Genomic DNA, 26,657 nt, shown 5'->3' with positions numbered 1-26,657 from the left:
TACTGTTTCCGGTCACGGTGATTGTAACCAATCACAGAGCGAAGGTTTGATCAAGCGTGTAGCGTGTGTTTCTGGGAGTGGAGAGCGTGATGGCTGACTGAATTCCGGAATTTCGTCGCGATCTGCTATAAACTTAGCTTACCACAGGATGGCGAAAAGAGATAACAAGTACACAGCCGTCCAAATGGAAGAAAAGAAATCTAAAGGTGACAATCAAGCGCACGATTTGGAAGAACCGTTTAACGAGAAGTTTTGGTTGAAGGTGAGATTTTTGTTGTCAACAATACAAAGCTGAGCCCTTTGACCACACTTGTCTCGCAGTTTGTTTTGATTTACAAAACATGACTTTTTAATTGTTTCCTTCGGCATTTAAATCACCTGCTCGTTTATACTTTATGCTACACTGAAGCATCTGAGTTAGGCAACGTTTAGTTTATTCATGTTAATGATTAAAGGTCGTGTTTTATTTCAAAACATTTACAACTCGAATATCTGTCCATCACATTATTTCTGTGTTCTAGAATAATTTGATTTCAAGATAATTTTATGTACCATTATATTCTCAGGCACTCTAAAATATGTCCTGTGGTTCGCCTACTCATTTATTTATTTTTATCCTTATTCAAGTCTTAGTTTGATATGTAGTTTTTACCAAAGATTTGAAAGAGAACATTTGAGTCACTATTGTGTGAACATCATTTCATTGAACAATATGAGCTTACATAACAAAGGATCAGTAATTATATTGCTGTATCTCAGCTAAAGCACAAGAACCCTCCTATTGATATTTGAGTTAAAATGTTTATTTCTGTCAAATAGCTTGATCACGTGGAAATATTTCTGTATCAGTCAAATCCAAGAGTGCCCAAGCCCCTCTAGTCTCCCTGTGGGCATGTCACTTTGTTGAAACATTTTCCACTATTTTGCAGTCTAGGCAATCCATTTGCTCCAGTGGTAAGGGCTTCAGAGCATGATAACGACGATAACTCTGACGTATACTTTGTGTTCATGCACATTTTCTATAGCTCTCTCAGTCTCATAGTAGTCGAGTGTAAAAGTCGGCACACACAAGGGGACTAGTCACAGGGACTATATTATCCCTGTGACGTAGTCCCAAGACCAAGTCCCTATGTGTGAGCTACTCATTTTCATCAAAACATGTAGTCACAGTGACCACATTTTAGTCCCTTGGGCTAGTCCCACAGATTTAAACTGTGTCTGATCCCTTTCCTGTGTACTGTATTTGTGACAAGTCGCAGGGACTAGTACCCCGTGTATGCCAACCTAAAAGGGTTTCTGATAACACGTCCTTATTGTAGCAAAATATATTTTAGCCTTATGATCATTAAGGGCAAGGCTTGAAGTATTATGCATGTAAATTAGGGGTGGTGAATGGTCTTTAAAAAAATGTGTCTCACAAAATTTTAGCCAAATTTCAGGGGTCTCATAGTCTCATAGTTTCTTTGACGCCTTCTCAGGTCCTCGATTTCTTTTGCAAGGCTAAAAAGGTGTCTCGTCCTCTCGCAAAGTCTCGCTTTTACCATATGACACCCCTTAAATTGTACAGACACCACAAGTTAATCCCCTGAACATATTTTTTTTAATGATTGGTTTGGTGACTTTAAGGTACAAGAAAAGTTTAGTAGCAATGAAATATCATGGAACAGAGCAATGGATGAAGTTCGGACTGAAAGGCTGATTGCAAAATATGGTAAAGACAGTCTTCTGGTGATTATACGTGATTGGCCAGTGAGTGAGAAGTATAAAGACAAGCCAGATCTGGTCGCCAGTTTAGAGTACCTGGTATGTAAAATGTAAATGTAAATGTAATTTATTTACCCACGTAACAACGAAGAGCTTGAGCTTAGAGCTCGTTGAGACGTGTACGTGCATCGAAGATCGAAATGGAATTTGGAGTGTTGGTTTTTGTGGAGGGAGGAAAACTGGAGAACCCGGAGAAAAACCCTCGGAGCAAGGATGAGAACCAACAACAAACTCAACCCACATATTAATGGCACTGGGCCGGAATCGAACCCGGGCCACATTGGTGGGAGGCGAGCGCTCTCACCACTGCGCCACCCCTGCTCCCATAATTATGCTGTGGGTGGTGTGGTGGCCTAGTGGTCAGTGTTTGGACTCCGGATCGAGTGGTAGACCTGGGTTCAAGCCCAGGCTGGGCACTGTGTTGTGTTCTTAGGCAAGGCACTTCACCCTCACAGTGCCTCTCCACCCAGGTGTATAAATGGGTACCAGCAAATTTGATCGTGAGGGGTAAACCGAGCGATGGACTAGTATCCCATCCAGGGGGGAGTGAAATACTCCTAGTCGCTTCATGCTATGGAAACCCAGGGTAAGGGATGGCCTGATGGGCCGCAAGGTTCTAATGCATACCTTTTATCGTACGTCAGGAAAGTAGATTTTATTAATGTTTATTGTTTTTTGCAGATTAGTCGTTTCACAGAAATAATGTTAGAAAAAGACACTGATGAGGAGTATAAGTATTTCCGTGTGGAGGAAAATCCAGCTCGCCCAACACTGCTTCACCTGGCAGCTGAACAGAATTTTCTCCATGTGACTAAACTGCTTGTTGAAAAATACCCCACACTTGTATACCTGGAAACTGAAGTGGTGGGCGATTATGAACGGGGATATTTGCCAGTTGAAAAGGCTCTCATGTCATACAAGGATGAAACAGCGGCATATCTTATATCACAGATGAAACATGACTGGTGGGTAGATACAATAGTCCATGAGGTTTACATAATGTATGTGTCCCAGGGGGGGTACTTCGGCCTGTAAATGACGGGGATGATCGAATGGAGGCAAAACTCAGGACCCCAAAATAAAATCCCTTAGTCTTCTGACATTACCCAAAAAAATCCCTGGACCAAAAATAACCCCCCAAAAAATCCCTTGTCAAATTACCCCTAAATTGCCAGGAGGGGCAATAATATAACACAAAGAAAATCATAAAAAATTGAACGATGTGTGTTTATTCATCATACCATAAATACGCCAAGGCCCCCTATTTTAATCAAGTCACCCAAAAAAATACTTGCCAAATTTTCCAACCCCAAAAAGTCCCCGAATCGAAAGATTCAAACCCAAAAAAAACCTTCGATCATCCCCGTCACTTACAAGCCGGAGTACCCCCCTGGGGTATGTTAAACTAAGAAATGCCTGATGTGGCTTATTTGGGTTTTATATTTTTTCCATATACATGTATTTTCCCATAAGTCCCCTTCTCCTTTTGCAGGGCAAATAATTTTTTTCACTTGAAAGGATATGTATGTCCTACTAAGACACCATCTTGGTTGGATTAAACAAAATTATTGTCGTACAGGTTTTTATTCATCATTGCTGTAAAATGATTTTTGATCAAAAAATTGTTCAGACATTATGTCCAACCACACTTGGGATTTTGTCAGACATGAGCAAATTTTGGACAGCCAATGTCTGATGACAGACTAATATTTGCAGCCCCGTTTTGGGGTGAACATGCATTTAAGACAAAATTATGTACAGTACTATCCTTCAACATTATCTGTTTAAGTCTTGCTCTTCAAAAATTGTTCCCTTTTTGGAACAATAATTTGTGACGAATGGTAGCTGTTATTTAATATTGTAATTCCATTAATAATTTATTGTTTATGTTTATCACACAGGGTCCATGAGCTCTTCTTGTACAATGATGATTTGAAGAAAGCCAAGTTTAGATTTGGGGAATTCATCACTCATAGGAATCCTGTAACAAACAAACTTGATATGAAGGTGAGACATTAGGCATGATTACCTATTGTTTGGGAAATGAGCCTGCACTCCTGACTGGACTTGAGAGAGTGATATAAATTGAGTCTAGTGGGACAGTTACTAAGAATTAAATTAAAGAGGGGTTAATACACGTTGCGCATAAGTGTGCCAAAAATTAGAGCATTGAATGGAATCACAAACTACCTTAAGCTCTGCTGAAAACTGCTAAAACTCTGAACCAAATGCTTCGGAGACCTCCAGTCTCGTACACGTTAGTACAGAGGCAAAGTACAATGAGCCTGCACAATCGTGTGGTGGATACTGCTGTTTGGAAGTATCAGCTACTCTGATCTCTGTTACAAGTTAACTTCAGCTGGGGATGTTAAAGAACCCACACACTTATCGCAAAGAGTAGGGCATGGAGTTCCTGGTGTCATGGTCAGTGGCCTAATGTTTTATTGGTTTGGTGCTTCACATAGGGTTAACCTCATTTCCCCTTCCCCCCCCCCCCCTCCTTGTACAGAATTGTCCAAGAAAAATTATTATGATTACTATTACTAACTTTATCAATATTAGCAAACCCAGCAGGCATAATCATAAAAAAATGTAAGCACTAGATATGTTGCCAATGATAACAATGAACTACTGTCAGCAATATTAATTTTAAGTATTTAGTAACTGATATAAGAATAGTGATACAGATTTTAAACATGATAATAAAAAAATCATTGCATCATGTTTTTCTGTCTAATAGAAAACTGTGGTAGCTGTACTTGATCGTTTGGTCAACCCTCACTGGCCGTACCTGCCAGAGAAGACAAAGGAACTAGGAGAGAACAGTGATCGCATTGAGCGGGCCTGGAGCAGTGTCCCAGATGATCCAATGAACTACGACTTCTTCTATCACATACTAGAAGCTGATGAGCAAGGGAGAGAGCCAAAGATTGACGACAAAACTATAAATGAAATGTTCAATCCCAAGTCTATGTCATGCCTTCGGTGTATTGCAGAGAGTGATGATAAGGTACATGAAACGTTTAGTTTAAAAAATGAAGGCTGACATTTACATGTAAAGACCTTCTATTTTCTTTTTGGCCTGGGAGGAAGCTTATCTTTTGAACACACCCATGGGTGTTTAAGCCCCAAGATCAAGTAGGCGAGTGATGTGAGCTGGCAGGGAACCAGTGAGTGACTCCCCGTCAGCTTGTGTCACTTTCCGACTCGTGCTTGCAGCTTTGCAATTAATGGATGTGACCAAATGTTGAGCCTACTTGCAGGCTATTTAAGCTTAACCCATAACATGCTAAACCCGGATTTTTTCGGAATTTGGAGGAATGGCCATTTAACCACTTATGACGTCACCAATTTACACATCAGGAGATTTTTGCGATGTGCAACTTATAGAGGTTGGATACTAGATCTTTCCACAGGACTGTCCATCTTGAATATTGACTGCATTCCGACAGAGCTACAGTAATCGAAAAAACCGTCATCAGTTTTTGCTGTAAAATTGGTGCTAAAACAGACAAATATACCCATACTTGATCAAGGTCTCCTTTCCAGGGTTTTCCATTGATTAATATCGAAACTTTTCAGGCCAGTAGAAGGGGTACACAGAGTAAAAGATAGAGAGAATAAGAATGCAGAGAAAAACGAAAAGGAAAGGAGCAAGGAAAAAAAAATTGCAATGGTTCAGCCAAAAAAAATCTACATTTTTGGCTTATGCGCATGCGCCCAAGTAAAATATTGTACATTTTCACATTGAAATCTCATCAAAAATGTCTCGGAAAGTGAATTTCTAGCAAAGTTTAGAGAAATCAAGGACCGTAGAGCCAAGAAAATCCATTAACGTTTAAAAAAAGTGTTTTTTTGGAATAATTTCAGCATATTAAGGGTTAAAATTGATAACAGTACAAGCAAAATAAATACCAAAATCGTGGGGTATTGAAATACCTACAGGTACACACCCAAGAAAATGGGGCTGGTTGAGAGAACACTTATAAGACTATGGCAAAACAAACCTTCAAGGGGTCTATTTTAAGCCACAACCAAAAGCACAATTCCCAGACTTGTACAATTTAGGGATTCATTTGTTTATTTCCATTGGGCATACTTTCACATGAACACGATCGCACGCTCGTTAATACTCTTAAAGGGAAAATTGTTCATGGTTTCTGGTTATAGTTACATAAAATTGTAAGTTGTGGGCTGCAATCTTTTAGAGCATCAATATACAAAGACAAGGAATCCAAGTTTTCTATGAACTAAAGTCAACTCGGCTGCAGCTTGGATCATTGTCTGATTATTGTTTAGAATTCTCCAAGCTGGCACAAGTATTAAAGACACTTTTGGGCACCAGCAAGGAGAATTAATTTGATGTTCATATCAGAGATTAAAATAAGGGTTGGTTAGCTGTAATGTTGAATTGTGTATATGTCTGTGTGTGGTTCCTAGGGAACAATGTTTCAACGCTTTATTAACAACATTAAAGAAAGATTTCATCTTCAAGTAACGGCGAAGAACAAGCAAGGATAGTGGAGCCTGCAGTGGAGGACATAATTTTTAACGCTGAAATATTTGTCTACAACTTTCGGTGGAACGTGCTTGTCAGTGCAAGAAAAACCAATATGTAATAAAGCAAATGTAGCAAAAAGTATTGTATAGTTGTATAAATTATCATGATCCAACATGTTAAAATGGCCAAAGAAAGAATATTAGCTTATATATTTATCAGAATTTTTGTAAAATAGCTAATTTATAAAAGTGGTACTTTTCAGATACATTAGTTAATTTAAGGAAAACAACTGAATGAAGTTTTTATTAAAAAGAAATATTTTTTTTAGGTGTGTTATTTGTGCAAATCTTTCACTGGTGAACTTGGAAAAAATTATGTATGATATCCTGGATATATCATGTTTTGTCAAATAATACCCCTATTACGGAGGACTGTTGACTTAAGAAAAAGTTTAAATCATAATGTTTACTGTTCCACCCCAGATGTACCTTTTTATATATCTTTCTATAACGGTTTGAGAGTAGAGACAAGCTTTAATCATTATGAAGGCAGAAAAGGATATCTGACAAATACAGTGTAATCTTCAATCCCGAGTTTTTGACTACAAGCCCGAGTTTTCAATGAGCGAAGAGTCATTGAGGCGCAGCCGAGTTGACTATGGCTCATTGAAAACGAGGGCGAGTAGTCTAACTGTTTTAGCAGTGTTTAAGGAGAACTCTTAAGAATAGCAGGCCAAAACTTACAATTTTATGTTCTTGTGGGCCACAAATCAATAAAAATTGGCCCTTAAAAATGCGCACATTTGCCACAAGATCGTGTTTTTATCAGCGGAAAGAAAGCAACAGGAGAACGAATGCGATTTGCGGATTTCCGATATTATAACACGACGCGAGGTTTTACTAATAAAAATTGAATACCAGCAGATCAACAGAGAATTGATATAAACTTTTCGCTTTGAACTATCTTTTTTTATAAATTTCCTGCCCTGAATTACTGTTTTATTGTTATAACCAGTTTCCTTTCCTTTTTTACTCTTTTTTTTAAATTAAAATTTCATTCACTTATCAGCTTAGGCGACGTCAATACTGAGTAAGACGATTTCAAAACAATCAAAAAGTTAAAAAAAGAAAGAAAAGAAATTCGCAGCCCCCGAAGAGATTTGAACTCTTGACCCCTGGTTTACAAGACCAGTGCTCTAACCCCTGAGCTACGGAGGCCTGCTTGACGAGAGAGTTTTCTTTTAAGTTAAAATACATGTGATTCGTGCCAACCTGGCCAGAATTGTTGTTAGGTTACGTGCATTTTTGTCAAGACACTTTTAGAACCATGGTGATTGATAAGTTAATTTTGAGTTGGGTGTTAATATGCATTGTTTTGTGTGAAATCTCCGTCTATGAAATTTGAAGGGAAATTTACCGCAATGTTCGCTTTCTTTTTCAAAATGACAGAGAAGCCCTGCAACATTGTGTTTTGACTAGGAGAACTTTACGAAGCGAATCATTATTTCGACGAAATAAAATACACTGCTTAATCAGTTCCCTCAGATTGTTTCTGAAGGCTAAATGACTAGTCTTCATTTGAAATTCAAGCAAAAATGAATCACAGATTGGTTTTAAATTTTCTTTATTCGTGAACGTAAAAGTTGCCCGCATTTTTCAAATCAAAAATCCACTACCAAGTCCTGGAGAAGCGATTCTTGTTTGCCTTTTTCGACCTAAAACAAACTGAATGCATGTAGTTTTTTGAAAAAAGAGTCTGCGTCTGTTAGCAAATTATCATCAGTATCCCGATTTGAAAATTGTTCCCGCTAAGTAGTTCGTTGTAAATACTACGTGTGGACGTGAAATGTTGCCAGAAAAATGTGCTCAAAATTTCTCATTAAAAACCTACGAGTTTCAACTGAAAGTAGCTTCATCGTAACATCGTTAACATCGTAACATCGTGGCAAGAAGCGATTCAGCACCCTGTTGTATGGGCGGGGGTGGGATCATGCTGTATATTTGTTCAAAAATCCCTGTACTGTGAATCTTTTCTTAATAATCACAATATTACAAACAATATTACAGTTATGACATTTGTGTTTCAATTTTTTTTGGCAGGAAGCGATTCAGCACCCTGTTGTACGAATGTTGGTTACAAGAAAGTGGAGTACGTTTGGTCATTGGTGGTTTTGGTAAGTGTTTTTTTTTTTCTTTACTATTTCTCGAAGTAAAAAATGCCTCGAGAGCGTTTCAACGAACTTTGGCTCCTAAGCTCTTCGTGGTTAAATAAACTATGGCTATGTCTATTTCTGTTGCAACCGATCTAGCCGATTTTTCCTTTGCAATACCGGTATCCGTGTTGTGTAGTTTGAATGAAATGTAAAAAAAAAAAAAAAAAAAAAAAAAGCAACACTTAAAACCGTGAAGAAACATTTCAAAAATTGAAGAAGATTAAAGAAACTGTTAGGCTGAAGAGTTTTCAAAGTTAATCTCCTTTGTTTGCAATTTTTGATGATAATGCCGGGGAGACATATATTTTTTTAATGAAGAATTGGTATTGCCATTTAGATCCTGGGAAGTAATTTCTTTGTTTCCATTAAGCGGTTTCCTAGCAAGTATTTGGCGAATCCTTATAAAATAGACTAAACTTGACCGCAACATAGTCCCTTTACGGCTCTTAAGGCCTGGCCAAACGGAGACGCAAGTAGACGCAAGTTTTCAACTTGCGTCCACTTGCGTCTCCGTTAGGACACTTGTGTTGACTTGCAATGACTGCGTTCACTATGGTCGAGATCAAATTTGCACGCAAGTCAACGCAAGTTTTTCATCGTTTCGCCACCCAACGCAAGTCTGTACGCAAGTCTTGATGTTTACTTCAAGTACTAAATTGAAGCGCGTGCAGTAGCATTGAAATGGCTTTTTTGACAACTTGCGTGCACTTGCGAGTCCGTTTGGCCAGCCAACGCAAGTCTGTTCAGAATTGCGCAAAGCTACAGAAGTAGAATCCTTTTCTTCCTCAGCAATGTTAAGCGACTCAGTTTTCAACGTGTCCCCAGCGATAAGCATCAGAACTCAGTACGGTTGCCTCGTCAGCAGTAGAGCGATTTTCGCTCGAATGTCGTAAAACCACTTGAGTGTCGTAAAACCAAAACCAAAGTTATCACTCTGGCCAATCAGAAAGGACGCAGATAATCCAGTAAACCAATCAAAACTCGAAACAAATACGTGTAACTTGTGTTGAAGCGCAGAAAAACGTTTGTGAACGAGTCATGATTGATTTAGGGTTTACTTCTGATTGGTCGAGAAAGTGGCGCGTGATTTTTAAACCAATCACGGAGCGAAGTGAAGCGAAACAAAGCAATTCTATTGGAATTGTTTTACTCTATTGGACAAACTGTTGCATCGTGTAGTAGCATTAACTGAAGATGTTGTGCGAAATTGTTGCAGCATGCTTTTTGAGCGGTTTTCACTTGAGTGTCGAAAGTAGTTTGCGTTTGCTTTGGTTTTGCATAACTACGCTTAGTGATTGGTTTAAACTTCTCGCGCCACTTTCTCGGCCAATCAGAAGTAAAACCCTCGTCTCTCGCTCGCGCACGTTTTCCCGCGCTTCGTGCAGGCTACATATATTTGCTTGCGTTTTCATTGGATCACTGGATTGTCTGTGTCCTTTGTGATTGGCCAGAGTAATTACTTTGCTTTTGTGTTTCGCGACACTCAATTGAAAACTGCTCTGCCTCAACATTGCTTTCACCTGCTTACACGTTTGCTTCTCTCGTTACTTGCAGTGTTCAAGCGTCTTTCTACATCGTTTTTCTAACACTGTTATCATATGCGCTGATCTATGGCTCAACTGTTGAGAATCCAACACAGTACAGTGGTAAAGCAGATGGTCTGCGGTTGTTCTGTGAAATTTTCACCGTCATCTTCCTGATGTTTTACTTTGTCGAGGAAGTGAACCAGGCAGAAAGGTGAGTTATACAACGTAATATGGCCGTTTCTTTAAAAAATATCCCGCGTTTGAAGCCCCGTATACCGGCGCGCAATCTAAATGTAGTTTTTCCTCAGACTACCGTAATGATTTGATTTAGCGCCCTCCTTCCAATAAGCGCCCCCCTTCGAATGTGATTTTGTCAATAAGCTCCCCTATTCCAATAAGCGCCCCCATTCTAATAAGCGCCCCTATTCTAATAAGCGCCTCTATTGCGGATAACTGCCCCAAATGAAGTCATCGACGTCGAATAGATAAACTCGTGAACATACATCGTACGTACTGTACATATATATTTACTGCTAAAAGGAATAGTTCTTTCAAAAGTAACTGAACTTTTAACAATTTGTTACTGTTACAGTTTCAGTTATTGTTAGTTATTTTAATATTTATTTAAGTTTTGTTTTGAACTTTTGTTTTTTTCTCAAAAAATTACATAAGCGCCCTGTCCCGAATAAGCGCTCCGTCTCGAATAAGCGCCCTCCCTTGAGGTGCCAAAAGTAAATGAGCGCCCCAGGCGCTAAATCGAATCATTACTGTAGTTCAGGTTAAGCCTGGTTCTAAGACCGCCCCGATCGTTTCTATCGCATCGATCGTTTGCAAATATTGAGAAGAAGGGAAAGAGAACACAGCGAAGAAGGGAAAGAGAAGCAAGAAGGATAGAACACGGGCGATTCAGGCGATCGTGATCGCCCCAATCACCACAGACGTTAGCGATCGTCTGTGTTATGTGCTCATATAATCACCCCAAACGCAAGAAAACTTTTTGACGTGACAGAGGCGACAGAAACGATCGGGGTGATGATATGAGAACCAGCCTTTACCGAACAAGTCCCTCTGCTATTTTACAGTATCTATCCAGAATATTGCTTTGCAACAGAAGCGGATGCACGTGGGTGACGTCAACAAAGCACGTGTACAGCAGTCGTGTGTTGTCCTGCATGTTCCTGCCCTACACACAGCACGTGACACAAATCCAAGACTAAAAATCGTACAACATTTTTAATGCATTTTTTCTCTCTTTTCAGGGAGTGGAGTTCCTATTTCAAGGATCCGTACAATTATTTTGATTGGCTGGGCCTTGTCTTGACATTCCTCGTCATTCCTCTTCGCTTTGCTGAAGTCAAATCTCAATGGAGTCTTGCTGGACTCGGCTACTTGTTTAACTTTCTCCGCCTCTTCAAATTTTCCTGTGTAACGAGGTAATAGGGTCAAACGCAGAATTTTATTATTTTACGTCGTATTATTTTAATTTCAGAATCCCGCAATGCCGTTGTTTAGAGTGAAACCTGAAGTTAAAAACTTATCTGGCTGTTCTTTTGCGTTTTAAGCGCATAATTCTAGTCCCGTAACTGTTTGTCTAAAACTACCTCATTACACGAAGTTTTCGCGACGTCAAATGTTCGAGTTTAACGCCAGTTTTGTTTTCAATTGAGAAGTTTTGATGTCGTGAAAAAAAATCAGTGGCTGATTGAAACTACAGTCGAAGCTCTCTTAACGGACACTCTCGTAAGCGGACAGCTCTACTTACGGTCGCCTTGTCTGAAACCCCGTTTTAACTCCCATACAAACTCTGTATTTTTACATTCTAGTAAGCGGACATTCCCGTAAGCGGCCGCGGACACTTTCAGAGATTACGACTTACACTTTTTCTTTGTTTTTAAGCTCCCGTAAGCGGACACCCCAAAGAAAATCGTAATAACTACCTCTGTATCTTGTTTTTGTAAATCAAATTCACATCGCCTTTCGTCACAGTGATTTTACAGTAATTACAGAACCATATTTTAGTGTTTGTTTTGTCGTCATCCCGTCCGTCCGGTTATTGTTAGCTTGGCAAGTTCCCATAAGCGGCCATCTTTCCCCTACACCTCTAGTGGCCGCTTACAAGAACCATTCTCGTAAGCGGCCAGCTCCAGTTACGGACACTTTTTTCGCGTCCCGAGGGTGTCCGCTTACGAGAGCTTCGACTGTAACTCCTAAAAACCGCGAAAATTAGGTATCGGCAGATATTCGGCTCTTCGAAAACTGCGAAATTTAATTATCGCGAAAATTGTCGTGTATTTACGTACCTTCCAACACTGAAGGCTATTCATGGATGGCGGTATCACCCGATAGTAAGCCTGCCTGCCTGTAAGCCTTCGACGGACTAGCATCCTATCCAGGGGGGAGGAGAAATACTCCTATTCGCTTCATGTAAAGAAACCTCGATAAACACCAGCCTGATGGATCACTAGGCTGTGTAGGCTCGAACGCAGTTTTTACCCTTAATGCACTTTATTTTACTTCTTTTTTTTTTCTTAGAACCACGGGTCTGTACACCAAAACTCTAGCCAAGATTATCTACCGAGACATGACTCGCTTTAGCGTTGTGTTTCTTGTTGTGTTTATTGGATTCTGTGGGGCGATGTTTTTGGCTCTGAAAGCTACAGGCTCGCAAGAACTGTTCACGTAAGATTTTCTTTCTTGTTAAAGTTGGTACTAGTTTTTCTTTTCCTAGCTTTCTCTTTCCCAGCTATCGTCAGGGAAAACTGAAATTATATCACCGTTGATTTAAGGCTGGAAGAAACATTTCAGGTCAATGAGATCTCAGCGGGTTTTTTTCTTTTTTCTTTGGAAGCGGAGGCTGGGGGCCGCTACTGTTATCTGATATTTTGTATTTATTTGGTCAGGAAAATTTTATATGTTTATCAAGGAAAAGTCAGGGAACTTTGAAAACTGATGTCTGTGGCAACCATGTTTCACACCGTACTTTAAAAGCCGTTTATGAAATTGTTAATGGTGGTTTATAAGATTTTCCACCACATATTGTCACATTCAGTTTTGGCAGAAAGAATAATTAAGTAATATTTTTCTTGTTTGCAGTAATTACGCCTGGTTGATGTTAGCTGCAGTCCGAGCTCTTGTTGAACAGCAACCTGCCGAAGAAGATTATTCAAAGTTCAGGTAAAGAACGTTTTGTACTTCTCTATGTCTAGAGGCTGACTTCTCTATTAAAGTGTTAGAGAACCTTAAATTCATGTAGTATAGAGCGAGTGTTTGATTGAGTGTCGTAAAACCCAAACCAATCACAAAGGACAGAGACAATGCAGGGAACCAATCAAAACTCGAAGTAAAATTCATGTAGCCGGCACGAAGCGCGGGAAAACGTGTGTGAGCGAGGCACGATTGGTTTTAGTGGCGTCATTTTTTTAAACCAATCACTATGTTCTGAGCGTAGCAATTCAAAACGAAAGCAACGCGAATAACCTTCGACACTCAAGTGAAAATCACTCTATTTTAACCTATTTTACTGCTGTGACCCACGTTATCGTCTTGCAACATGCAGTTGAGTACACAACAAACAAGCAAACAAAAGAACGACACTACACAAAAGGTAGGAAACTTAACACCTTATTCAACACAAATTTGTTAATGTTTTGCACCATTTTACGCAATTCTACAAACCATTCGGTAAATTCCATACATTCTCTATAAAAATGTAAATGTGCACAGGCCATACACAAACAGTTTGTCTGGGCTCCATGTGGCCATTTTTGACAAAATTATATGGCTGCATTTCCTCCGCGAAGATAGGAAATTCTTAAACTAAACTACAAAGCAACTGTAATGATAAGTTCGAAGAACAATGCACAGGATAAACCTTCGACCCATACTTCCTGCAAAAAAGTCGGTATCTCGAAGAGACTTTGATTAAAAAGCAAGAGATGATGCGGTGAAGGAAATTCATGTCACGCACACTCGGTGACTAACGCAAACACGACTTGTGTGGTTCTCAAGTGACTGCTTTTCTAAAGATTTTTACTGTGCAGTGCCGTGCCTTAAGCCAAAGCACTGAAAGAGGTCAGGTGGTCAAACATTAACCGCACGGTTATAACTGAACTGCTTGCAGTTTTTGTTTATTTTATAACCCTCCGATTAATTTCTACAACGCGCTTTAGCCTTATTGCCAGTAAATTTATAGGAAAAAACGTATTTAATAGAGTCTTAATATACCTGGCGTAACATTTGTGGTTGAATTAAATGCAAGTTGATTTTTTAACACTGTGATTTCATTAAATGTTATAATTATAATAAGGTGACTTCATTCGTTTGTTTTGCTCATGTCCTCCCGGAGTTTGGTCTAATGGGCTGAACGCAAAAGTGTCATTTCTCTGCTTTGTCCCTTTCTTCTCCCGCACCTGGGAAACCAATCTAAATCTTTAAGCTATCTCCTTCTTGATTTAACCGGTTAAACACGACCCAGATAGATTACAAAACCGGAATTTAACTCCGTGTTTCGTAGTGTCAAGTGTTTAGGATGACTGACTGCCTCCCCTGCCCCCCCCCCCTCCCCCCGTCCGGTTATTTCTAATGGTCCGTCCCTTATTGATAAGTTATAATGAAAAGTGACAAGGACCGGACGTAAAGCCACGCCCGTGACAAGTGTTATTTCTCGACAACTAGTTCTCATTCATTTGAAAATGTACCCAAGGTTTTGCAGACACTAGCGGTGGTCCTGTGAAAATTTGCCAGTGTCATTAGTTTTCTCATTGATTTGTATTTAACAGTTAGAAGTCAAGCTGATGGCTTTTATCCAACCAACTATAAAATTCGATAGAAACCGAGAATGAGCCGTCTAACTGTTTCAGCATAACTCAGTAGGTCTTTTAAACACAGAATAATTTATTGAGTCAGCGAAAAACTGAACTCGCGCTCCCAAACCTCTCTACGATCCTCCATCAATCGGTAGACGTCACCTTTGTAGCCAATCACATTGCGCGTAGTGCCGATAGTCAGCCGCTGGGTTATATTATGCTTATCGCGGATTATAGACAATAACCAGAAATTTGTTTTCCGTAAAAGGCAAAGTAACTCTGTAAATGCCACACCCAATATGGTATTAGGTGTAAGTCCCTGCTCACCTTTGGGTAAGCTAAACTTCCTGCATGCGCATCTTTTACTCTTAGTTCCAATTACTTCCTAAGTAATTACCGCGCCTTGGTGATTCCTCTGTTGTAGATTTTTACGCAGCGTTTTTTATTTTCTTTACCAACCATCTTCCATAGGAATCTGGCTTGCCACCCTTACTTTTCTCGCCTCCCGTAGAGTTTATCTAACCGTTAAACTCCCTCACCCCCCCCCCCTCCCCCCGGCACATACTCCTAGGCTCCCGCTCCCCAGTCCACCTCCAATATTTTCATTACTGTTGGCAGCTTTTCTTATCACTAAATTAAATAGACAAAAAGTCCTGGCAGAACTAAATCTCTTTGTCTTGTTTGGCTAAAAGTAGCAGTGGTGGACCAAGGGATGGACCCCCCATCCACCCACCCTTATTTCTCCTGTTTGCTCCAGTTTGTAACCTGGATGGATCTCGATTCGCGATTCACGCCACTTGACTAAATGCAATTTACTTGCGCGTTACAAAAAGAATTAGTTTCCTGTAAGGGAATTTTTTAGATCGGACGCGCTGCAAAGTGTTAATCACCACACTGGCAACGGAAAGGCACTGGTCAGTCGCTATTTCCTTTATTCTGATTCCCTGCAAGCTTGTCCTCAAGATAAGTGATTATCACTTAATGTTGGGTGTATTTATTATAAAGTCGCTAGTTTGTTGATTTCTTTTCTGTTCTTAAACATCAAAAGACAAGCTGGTTAAGGGAATGGTGACTGATCTTTACACACCGGAAGTACACTACAGTGGAACCTCGATATAACGAAGGGCCAAGGGACTGACAAAATATGTTCGCTATAACGAGGTTTCGTTATATCGAGGTTCTTTTTCATATGTTTTACTATTACTGGGGCGAAGAATATCGTTCGTTATATCGAGGACTTCGCTATATAGAGGTTCGTTAAATCGAGGTTCCACTGAAGTATGTTCGCGTGACACCAGAATTATCGCGTGACAAACCGCAAACAAGCAAATGAGAAACAATAAATTTGTTCCATTGATCCATAGTTGATAGTTGGCACTACTACGATTTGTCAGACAAGAATATTCTGGCAAATGAAAGAAGAAGGACTTGAAATATATCCATTTCAACCACACCATTAAAAAAAAAATTTCTTTTATAACAACAAATGTTTTCAACTAATCGGCGGCGTTGCCGTCGGCTATTCAAAGCATCCTTCTCGCGTGACGAGCCAAAACGAAGAAGTCAATCACAGCCGGAATAGCCAGACAGTTGATCACATTTCATTTCAATTTTCCCTCAACACAACGCCGCCTCCCTTGGCTATCGGGTACGGGTTTTATGGCGGTTTGATGGCGGGAATCTCTGTAAAAACTGTCGTATAAATTAGCGAAGCTCGATATTAAGATTAGTGACAATCAATTTATGCTAACGTCTGTACATAGTTAATCTGTATTTTGACAAACGGTAACAGTTAACTGATATTACATGTTCGCGTGACAGCAGAATTCTCGCGTGACAAGTCCCAAACAAACACAGACAAAATGAGAAATGGAGGCTGCGAACGAATTTATAAACGTTCTCCTCTGTGTGTTTTACTGACTCGACAGATCAGGTTAACAGTAAAACTGAATCTAATGAAACAAGCGCTGTATACTCCATAAGAATTGACATTCAAGTTCTTCTGTTGAAACGCTGTCATCCCATCAGGGGTCGTTGACGTCGCGATTCAAAGCTCCCTTGTCCGACTCTCTTGTCCTCGCGTTACGGACCGAAACAAAGAAACCATTCATAGCTTGAATAAACAGATTTTTATGACGTTTCGCTTCTGAGAAATCACGAGACTTCGAAAGTGAATCAATTCGAAGTGTCTGGCGTTGACAAAGTATTTTAACGTTTTAGTCAAGTCTCGAGCGTTTAAAATGGATGTTCCTACCCTGATGCATAACCTCAAGGAAGAAGTAAGTTGTTCTGTCTGCACGCAGTTGTACAGAGAGCCGAAACAGCTGCCGTGTTTACACATTTTCTGCCTTGAATGTCTGAACAACATAGCGAGAACCAGCGCCCACCATGGCAAGATCAAATGTCCTCTCTGTCAGATTGAAGTCGCTGTTCCCGCAAGTGGCACCATGGAAACTCTGCCAAGCTGTTTTTACTTGAAAAATCTGCTGGATATTTTGGCCATCAAGGAATGCAGCACCTCAAAAGTGTCCTGTGGAAACTGCGAGAAGAAGAGCGAAGAAGCATTGTACTGTTTTCACTGCGGGGGGTTCTGGTGTAATTCTTGTCTCGATGCGCACAACATTCTTCGCCCTAACAGACGCCATCGCGTTCTTGCGCTGAAAGATTTTCAAGAAAGGGATTTTGAAGTGGTTCTGAAGCGGCCGGCGTTTTGTCAGAAGGAGCTACACGAGAAAGAAGTACTGAAGTTTTATTGCAAAATGTGTGAAATCCCTGTGTGTCAGAATTGCGTGACAGTTGAACATGGTAAACACGATATGGAATATTTGGAAGTAACTGCGAGGGCGACGAAGAAAAACATGGCCGCTCAACTGGAAGCTGCAGAAAAGGAAACACAAACTTTTTCTTACTGCATGCGAGAATTGGAGGAGAAATCTCGTGGAATCGACGAACGTTCACAATTCGTCAAAAGGCAAATACAAGATGCAGTCAACTCACTGATCCTAAATCTTCGACAACGGGAACAGATATTGATTACGGAAGTAGAAAGAGAAGCAAAGATAGAACAAGATCGCTTGACAAAGGATAAAAGAAAAATCAGCGAGCATCTGAAGAAAATTGAAGAAACCATGTCACAGGCAAAGCATTTTATTGACTGCAGCACGGCAGCGGAGCTAGTGAGGGCAAAAACGTTCGTCAGAGAGCTACTGGAAGAACTTCCGGCACCAGAATTGATCGCCTCTGCTAGTCAAAGGAAAACTAACCAGACTGTGTTTGTAGAAAACAAAACTCTATTTGAAAGTCTTCAAAATGAAGAAATCGGTCGCTTTGAGAATAGTGCCTCAAAAGCGAATCAGTGTTCCGTGGAAGGCTTTAATGAAGCAACCGCTGGACTGGAAACACGATTTAAATTTATCACTCGCAATGCTGAAGGGAAACAATCAAATTCTCTTGGTGATCGTGTTGTAGTGGAGTTAGCCTCTACAGAAGATGGAACACTCGCTGGAGACATGAAAATTGTGAACAGGAATAATGGAAGCTATGAGGTTTCTTGTATTCCAAAACGAGAAGGAGAACATAAAGTTACTGTTCGTTTAAATGGAGAGGAAATCAGCTATGTTTTGTCCATTCACGTCAAGAAACGATCTTACAAACTTGTGCGAACTGTCGGTGGAGAGGGGACTGGTGCTGGTGAACTTAGAGGCCCATGGGGGGTCACTGTTAATGACAAGAATGAGATCATTGTTTTTGATTATGGCAATGATCGACTTCAAGAATTCAATGATAATGGAGACTTCATCAGAACTATTGAACATGAGCTGCTAACTGATCAAAGAGGAATATGCATTGATAGTGCAGGCAGGATTTATGTTTCGACCTACAATAAGATACTGCTGTTTAATCCAAATGGAGACTTTATTAAAGAGATAGGTGAAGAGGAAAATCAAAATACAAGTTTGCATGGACTCTCATTAGATGAAAAGGTAAATGTCATTGTCTGTAGCCGGGAAGCAGTCCATATTCTTTCTGCAGAAGGTTATGTCCAAAAGAAACTAACTAGAAATCATTTTGATCCATCTGACTGCTTGTACTATGAAAGCAAAATATTCGTCTCTAACCAGGCCACCCATACAATTGACGTTTTTGATTGTGAAGGAAAGTTTCTCAAAGAAATTGGCAGACCGGGTGTTGGAAATGGAGAATTCAGTTACCCTTCAGGACTAGCAATCGACAAAACAGGACACCTTGTAGTAACTGATAATAACGGGGTCCAAGTATTTACTTTAGATGGAATGTTTGTAACAATGTTTGAAAGTGACGTATTTTCAGACCCTCGAGGTGTGTCAGTACTTAGAGACGGTCGTATTGTTGTCACTGATTTTGAAAAACATCAATTACTAATTTTTAAATAGTTTTTTGGAAGGAATCATTTATTCTTGCAGCTCTGGTCTACAAAAGAAATTTGATGTATAATTTATCGACGATTTTTACTTACAGCTTATAATGTACTTTCTGACGTAGGTGTTTTGTATCGACAATCCTGAGCTTTTTCAAATGCTACTGTAAATAGTACCACTTGATTCCAACAGTTTTTGTAAATTTCTGTAAACTTTCACTTGATTTGTTTGATGTAATAAACTTTAAGTATTTGAACAAGCAATTGTTTTTTTACGCTTATGTAGAACTCTAACTCTCCAAACGTAATCCCCCTGATATAATGAGAACTTGCAGATATTTGTGCAGCTGAAATGTCAGTGCAGAGATATCAAAAATATGACGAATCAGATCTAGGGATGGAGGCGGGGCCGGAGGTGGGAGAGGGAATGATACAACGCATGTTCCCCTTTGTTGTGACTGCCAGGGAATATAAGGGCAAACGGGCTGAATGTTTTTCACCTCTTAGGACTAGTAATGAAAAGTGACAGGGACCGGACGTAAAGCCACGCCCGAGACAAGTGTTATTTCTCAACAACTAGTCACTATTCATTTGCAGCTTACTTGAAAATGTACCCAAGTTTTGGTAGTAGCCTGCGAATACAGCCGCTTCTCATTCGCTCACGCTGCTACGTGCGTTTCACACGTAGTAGTACAGTGCAAATTGAACTTATTTCGTCAGAAACTCTAACACGATCATACATTCTTATGATAAGAGTGGGAAGTGGCTGTCAAATACGTGATCTGTTCGTTGCTCTAAGCAATGGGCAACAGTGGCGAGTTGCAAGAACCGGAATTCGAGTTGTCGGGGTAAATTTGATCCAAATTTTGATCAAGGAAAAATAAATTTAGTTCGAATTAGCGGGGTTTTCGAGTTATCCGAGTTCGTGTTACCGGGGTTTTAATGTATTTTTTTTTTAAATACAACACCCAATATTGTACTAAAACACGGTTAACAACTTCAAAAAAGCACGACAAGCATCTGACAGTGCCGTGCATGAAGTCCCTCCTAACCCTAAGTTGAACTTTCTGCATCCGAATCTTTTACTCCTAGTTCCAATCCCATCCTAAGTCTGATAGCTACATGAAGAAATTTGTTAGTGAAAGAAGAATGCAAATTTGGTGTTTTTGTAGCTGTCGCTATCGTTCACCGGTGGAATTGAGTGCTTTTGTTTTGCGCGCCACTTTCTCAACTAATCAGAAGTAAAAACCAGAACTAATCGTAACTCGCTCGCGCACATTTTCCCGCGCTTCGCGCTAGCTACGTGTATTTGCTTCGAGTTTTGACTGGTTCACTGGACTGTCTGCTTAGTTTGTGATTGGCCAGAATGCATGGCTTCTTTGGTTTCGGCTTAACGACCCAATTAAAACTGCTTTAAATCGTTAACTATTTTTCTAAGGTACTAAAAAAAATTTTTGTTTGTGTGTTTCGTTAGCTGGCTGGCGATCCTTATTCTTCTGGCTTACATGGCGATGGTTACTGTAATTCTTCTCAATGTTCTGATCGCTCAGTTGAGTTACACATACAGTGAGGCCAAGAGTAACGCAAAACTGCAGTACGCCGTTGATCGAATGCGTATTGTCACGCGCCTGGAACACAGCAGATTTGCTAGATTCGTAAGTATGATCTGTCTTTGGCTTAATACTGCCAAACTGATTCTAGTCTCCTTTGCGGCCTCTACTAACCATGGCGGCCGTTGTTTCCAAATGAGAAGAAGCGTTGCGTGACGGTTCAAAAACAGCTGAAAAGAAGCTAAGCTGACTCACGTTCAGTCTCGTTTCCAGAGCCGCTTGTCCCTCTTAGCCGGCGGAGACTGTGCACAAAAAACAATTGGTTCAGGGGACACGAAATTTGATTGGCTGGAATTTAGCAAAGAAATAGCCAATCAAATAAACCATTTTAAAATCAGTTTGTTTATGTGCGAGTTTAAAATGGTTGATTTGTTTCGCTAGAGTTGAAACTCCCTTTTTATAAAATCCAGCCAATCAAATCATGTGTCCCCAGAGCTACTTGTTTCACGTTCACAGGCTCTCTCGGCTAAGAGGGACAAGCGATTTTGGGGACGAGAATGGCTCACGATGATTTATACCTGGCATGAGCGGCGTGAATTTCGCATTATGAACCTGTTTGCCTTTTTGTGTAGTGGACGTTAATAAATGACCTTAAATAATGCTTTGTTTTTACCTAACTACATGTTCTCAAACTTTGTCTGCCTCATTTGACTTTATGTGTTTTTGCTTCCCACGTACAGGTGTAATCGTTAGTTTATTGAGATTGTGTGACGAGCGGAAAGGACATCTATGCGTGGGTCTAAAACCTAATGTGCCTCTCTAATATATTTTCTTTTAGAATTTAAGAGTGAAATACTACAAAGAAGGGGATAGAGTCAGCGAAACAGAACTGGCCAAAGGTGGGTTGTATTTTTTACCTAGACTATTGTCCATATACTGTAAAACATTGGCGCGAGTTGATGGCAAAACAACGGAAATGTAAACAGCGCACGAAAATTTCAGAGGATTCCCTGTCAAGCCTAAAACACGACCCTCGCACGTTTTCAAGTTGATCCTTTTTGCGATCCTTAGGGTGTTTAGAACAGAATACCAGTATTCTTAGCCGACAAGATCTCGTTTAGGGTTGCATAGGAAGAAATTAAGAAAAACCCGTCAAAGTGTGTTGGTGGTCTAGACTTAGTGGTCCGGCATGAAAAATGGTATCTTTTAGGGGTAAAAAAGACCAAGCTACGTCCAGATTAGTGTTCGTTTGAAGTTTAATCAAATTTTCCGCCGAGTCCCTTTTATGCGTACCCCACCCCGGTGGGTTTCAACATCGCCATCGTTAGTCATCCTCACTCGTCATTTGTCAAGTGTTGTTTATACGAAATCACATCATTGTTGTCGGGATTCCTGTGATCTGGTTATGTTTTCTAGCTTCTTTGAATCGCGCTATGGCTAGAGTGCCTTTGTTAGGTTCTTTGTTTTGATTCACATGTGACCGTTTGTTATGTTATATTTTTTTTCTTTAGAGATGCTGGAGTACAGTGACGAGAGGAATCCCTGGGAATCAATGGAGGACAAATTAACACTCATCAGGTATGTTCAAATACGATCTTCTCCTTACTATGTTACTAGGAATTAAAGAACTTAACACTCCTGAAAAGCTTAAAGAAGCTACGTCACGGGGATTTCGCAGAGTTTTGGTCTAAACTGTTCTGAAATTAGTGTTAGGCAACTTAACCCATGAAATACATTATCTTTAAACATCTAAAGGAAGATATAACCTTAATTTGCGGAGAGAATTCAAGCTACGGCTATAAATATCGATTTTTTTGAAGACGCACTGAAACAACTTGAAAAGTTTAGCCTCAATTTTTCAAATTTTAATCCATTTCCATCCGAACCATCTGCAACCAAAGATGCTTGTCAACAGTTTCAGTGCTCGAATATAGCAGTGTTAATAAAAATGGACCATTATTTCTAAGTTTCCAACCACACAAATACATATTTTAGCTGTTCAAATATCTGTTTATAACCGTGACAAAGCCCCATTAGTGAAAAGACTTGAAACTCTAAATTCTGGTAATTGGTACAAATAGAAATGTATAAAAAGGAGCTATTAATATTAATTTGTAAAATCATTGACAAGGTTAAATATCCAGGGCAGTGGTTTTATTTTCGAAGAGAAAAGAGGGAATCTTGTGAGGTAACCTTTTTAATTTTTACTTTTTGTGGCTTTTTTTAGGGACTTGATGAGGAAAGTGGTGAGAAAAGTGTCCGAAAAATCGGAATAAAACTCGCCTTTTCAAAACAAAGGTCTTTTGCTACAAAAATCATCATAATTAGTTATTTGGGAATTTTTGTGAGCCGCTTCAAAAGGTGTTTTGTTGTAAATAGGTTATTTCTTATAGTCTAGATAGATAAATCTGGATCATTTTTTTTATAATTTTTTTTTGATTTTGTAAACAGCTTCTTTTTTTTAGAACTCGGACTTTTTTTACTCACATTTCTTATCTCACAATAATCTTAACATTCGAAAATGGGGTTAATATATGTAACAACTTTGAACTATAAAAATTTCATCCACTTTTAATTGTCCTGCAAACGGCTAAAAAATAGGCCCTCGCGTTTGCCAACATCATTTAACAAGAGTAGGTTCGCCTTTCCTGCCTATAGGTATGTGGATTTTTGTGTTTTTAACTGATCCTTACGTTTTGTGGAAAAGCGAACAGAAATAAATGGCAAATTGAATGTTGTCGCTTTACCATAGAATGTTGTACTTATTCTCTTTGTGTAAAGATACCCAGATGTTATAAGGGCAACAAAAAGCAAATTACAACAGCCAAATATTAAGTCAGCAATCAAAGAGCAAAGATAGTGTTTTTTAAACTATTTATTTCTGATACAATGTTTTGTGCTAACTAGCATCTTTTAAAGATCTACTGTTTTTCTTTAGAGACCCCTCTTCAGAGGGCCTAAGTCGGGGCTTTTCCCGTAATATTTGTGTAAAAAGCAATGCACAAAGGTTATTGTTTTCTACCTAGACTCTTCTCAAGTTTTAAAACTTGCCTTTTAAGTAATTCTTTTTTTTTTCTAAGGGTGTTACTAGGTTTCAGTAGTTAAAATATAGTCTTTGTGTAAAAATACTTGATGTAAAATTTGTTAGTAACGGCTTGGTTAAAGTGGCATTTTAGGGTTAACTTATTTAGTTAAAACTTCTGTAAAGGAGATAAAAGGGTAGGTCGAATAAGTGAACAAGGAAAAGACGTTTGTAAACCAAAAGAAAGAAAACTAACTATAAAAATAAAACGAGTTAACTTGTAAGATTGTAAGATTCTACGTTGTTTATGTCTTAAATGTACTTAGTACACAGTCTATAAGCTAGTAAGCTATAATTAGTTGCCGTTAGTGTTTATTAAGCCGTTGTTCTTCACCGTGCTGTACTTGTTTTCCTGCAAAGAAAGGAAATTAAATTGCTATCAACTTTTATTGCAGGTATTAATAAATAATAAATGCACTTTGTTAAAAGTTTAGCCTGCGAACACAGACGAATTTTTCGGCGGCTTGAAACAATAGCCAGAGAGTCTAACGCCACCGACGCAGCAGGCGATTTCATACGCTCGGTAGCGGGGAGAATTTGATTTCCAGCAAACATCACAAAAAAACCTTCGTCTGGCACACCTTGCAACTGTTACAACAATTGTCCGCCATTTTGAAAAGTCACGTGATGAAATCGCGACATTTGATTGGTTACCATGGGAGTCACAATATTACGTGTTCCGTTTACGTAAACAAACGTACCTTGAAGTTTCAACAATGATGCTTTCCATGCACGAGGTTTTGGCTGTAGGACGAGAACTCCAGATACAAGAAGTAGCTCTTCAGGTGCTTTCCAAAACATGCTGTATACCTGGAAGAGAGAAAGAGTGTATTTTTAATTTAAAGTACACTCAAAAAATTACTGGATTCTGATTGGACGAGAGCAGTACAATTAATCTCAAATTGTTTTCCCTAGGAGTACTTACTACTTTTCTTTCCGAATTTACCCGAAGTCTTCCGAAGATTTCCGAAGTCTTCCAAAGTCGACCCGAACACTTCTGAGAACTTTCAAACATCTTGCGTACCTATTAATCACGAATTGCACTTGAGACGTGCGATTCCCAATACTAATTTAATCCCAGGCAACCATATATTCAACTGGGAGCAGAGAGGCACTGTGAGAGTTAAGGGCCTTGCCTAAGAACACAACACAATGACCCCAGAACGCTCGATCCGGAGTCCAACGCACTCGGCACCATTAGACATCTTCGCCTCCCACACAAACTTAATTTGGTCATAATATTAAAATTCGGGAAAATAGAGTGAATTATGTACTCTTGTACTAACCTTCTGTTCTCAAGTTTAGAGTATACAACGACTTTCTTCAGGAAAAATCCCGAGCCTTTGAACTGCACCTCAATGGACTCCAATTTCCCAACATCACGCGCAGACGACAGAACGAAACTCTGTTTTCCAAATTTTAAATCTCTGGAAGGAAACAACATGAAACAAATGATAAATTTAATCTTCTTGTCCGTTACACAGCCATTTCACACACTCGACTTTGAATACATTATCGAAAGCCTTATATCTAAGGAAAACAAGAGCTTACACGCGAGTGGCTCTAAACACTTTCTCTTGAAGAATCCACGCACGCTCGACACGACAGATCCTGATTGAAAACTCCAGCAACTCCCTTGAAAGAAAGTTAGCTGTTCATTACCCTTATACTGGTAAATGCCTCGTCCAAGATTGAAAGTTTTCTTCAGTATGGGGCCTAGTTAGAGGATGGGACCCGTCCCCTACCCCTTTACACTGGACCAAGGCAGGGCCACTTCGTCTTCGTTCACCCCTCCCCTTCCCCCTCCCCCCTCTCCACCACTCAAAAATCTTTTTTAACATCTTGGTCATCATCGTCAATGGGTTCTCACCTGACATCATCAGTTTCCACAATTCCTTTGCTGCCAGTCAGCGTAATTTTGATTTTGTTGTTTAAAACTGTGCTGAAGAACGAGAAGAGACCAGATGCGCCTCTTGAATGCAAAGTGATGCCGTAATAGTTTTCACTGGCTAAAGAAAAAATAAACGACATTGTGATCTAAATGTTTAAAGTTAAGTGCACTTGCATTAACAGGAAACCAAAGTAGGAAAGGCCTTTGTTTTTGTCATACAAGCACCTTTTTCAATGACAATTTTCTGAAAAATCTATTTATTGACAAGAAGTTATCGCCTAGTTATTTAACAAAGGTGTCTTGATTGGTTCAAGCCACTCGGCCAATCACTCATTAAGTTGGTTTCTTCGGCATATATATACGTACTGTAACAACTTCCGGTTTCTTCGCAGCTACATACGGGGGTAGGGTTCCATAAAAATAAGCCTCGCTTATTTTTTTTGGAAAAGATTGCAACAGGGTTGACAGAATTGAGAGTCAGTAGAGAGGTTGTGCAATTTGCTACAAAACTGATGGCAAAAAGTCAGTTTTCAAAATATGCATATATGTCATATATTATCGTTGGAGAAATTGACGGAACAAAACCAGGAACCCAGACCAAACTTTAATAAAAAGTAGGTCATACCGCAGAAAGGCTTCTTTTCCACTGTTTTCAAAAACGCCAACACAGGCTTGTTTGTGCGGTACTGGTCAGCGTTATATCCCATTTGAGGACATGCGCCTTCACAAGAGAAGCACTTCCCATCTTGGAAATCTTGCCAGTTGCTACAAGGGAAAGCTGTCATTGCGCATGGGCTATTGATGGAGGACGTAAAATAAGCAACTGACTTCATGTGATTGCAGGCGACTATCCATGGCAGCGAGACCTGAGCACTGTCCAAGAAAGAGTCTACAGCACCTAAAATACAAGTACATGAAACAATTGCGTTT

The 26,657-nt window shown here is 39.6% G+C and overlaps 3 protein-coding genes and 1 non-coding gene across 4 annotated transcripts in view; 2 read left to right on the top strand and 2 right to left on the bottom strand.

The window, feature by feature from the left end:
• Positions 1–15: 15 nt before the first annotated feature.
• LOC144639233 (transient receptor potential cation channel subfamily V member 2-like) lies at positions 16–24,223 on the top strand. Its single transcript, XM_078498520.1, has 14 exons — positions 16–262; positions 1,627–1,803; positions 2,446–2,729; positions 3,666–3,771; positions 4,505–4,774; positions 8,365–8,438; positions 10,032–10,214; positions 11,263–11,436; positions 12,536–12,682; positions 13,097–13,177; positions 20,679–20,859; positions 21,593–21,653; positions 22,266–22,332; positions 22,982–24,223. Exons 1-14 carry the CDS (start codon positions 149–151, stop codon positions 23,028–23,030), a joined length of 1,968 nt encoding a protein of 655 aa, XP_078354646.1. The 5' UTR covers positions 16–148; the 3' UTR covers positions 23,031–24,223.
• On the bottom strand, positions 7,410–7,482 carry Trnat-ugu (transfer RNA threonine (anticodon UGU)). Its single transcript has one exon. It is a non-coding gene; the product is annotated as a tRNA-Thr (tRNA).
• Positions 16,969–19,452, top strand: LOC144638542 (E3 ubiquitin-protein ligase TRIM71-like). The gene has a single exon (XM_078497734.1). It carries the CDS (start codon positions 17,049–17,051, stop codon positions 19,218–19,220), a length of 2,172 nt encoding a protein of 723 aa, XP_078353860.1. The 5' UTR covers positions 16,969–17,048; the 3' UTR covers positions 19,221–19,452.
• The window catches only part of LOC144639238 (pancreatic lipase-related protein 2-like), a 20,399-nt gene continuing 17,368 nt past the window's right edge, over positions 23,627–26,657 (bottom strand). Inside the window, exons 4-8 of the mRNA XM_078498529.1 lie at positions 26,353–26,625; positions 25,707–25,845; positions 25,123–25,263; positions 24,538–24,646; positions 23,627–24,188 (exon numbers count right to left, since the gene is read on the bottom strand). Of these exons, the coding sequence (XP_078354655.1) occupies positions 24,547–24,646; positions 25,123–25,263; positions 25,707–25,845; positions 26,353–26,625 (653 nt within the window). The 3' untranslated portion in view covers positions 23,627–24,188; positions 24,538–24,546. The remainder of the gene's footprint in view (positions 24,189–24,537; positions 24,647–25,122; positions 25,264–25,706; positions 25,846–26,352; positions 26,626–26,657) is intronic.

Source organism: Oculina patagonica, chromosome 14, assembly GCF_052425735.1.
Source record: "Oculina patagonica isolate OP01 chromosome 14, crgOcupat, whole genome shotgun sequence".
Classification (NCBI taxonomy): domain Eukaryota; kingdom Metazoa; phylum Cnidaria; class Anthozoa; order Scleractinia; family Oculinidae; genus Oculina; species Oculina patagonica.
The sequence above is the reverse complement of the archived record's forward strand: the minus strand, read 5'-3'. Positions and strand labels throughout refer to the sequence as shown.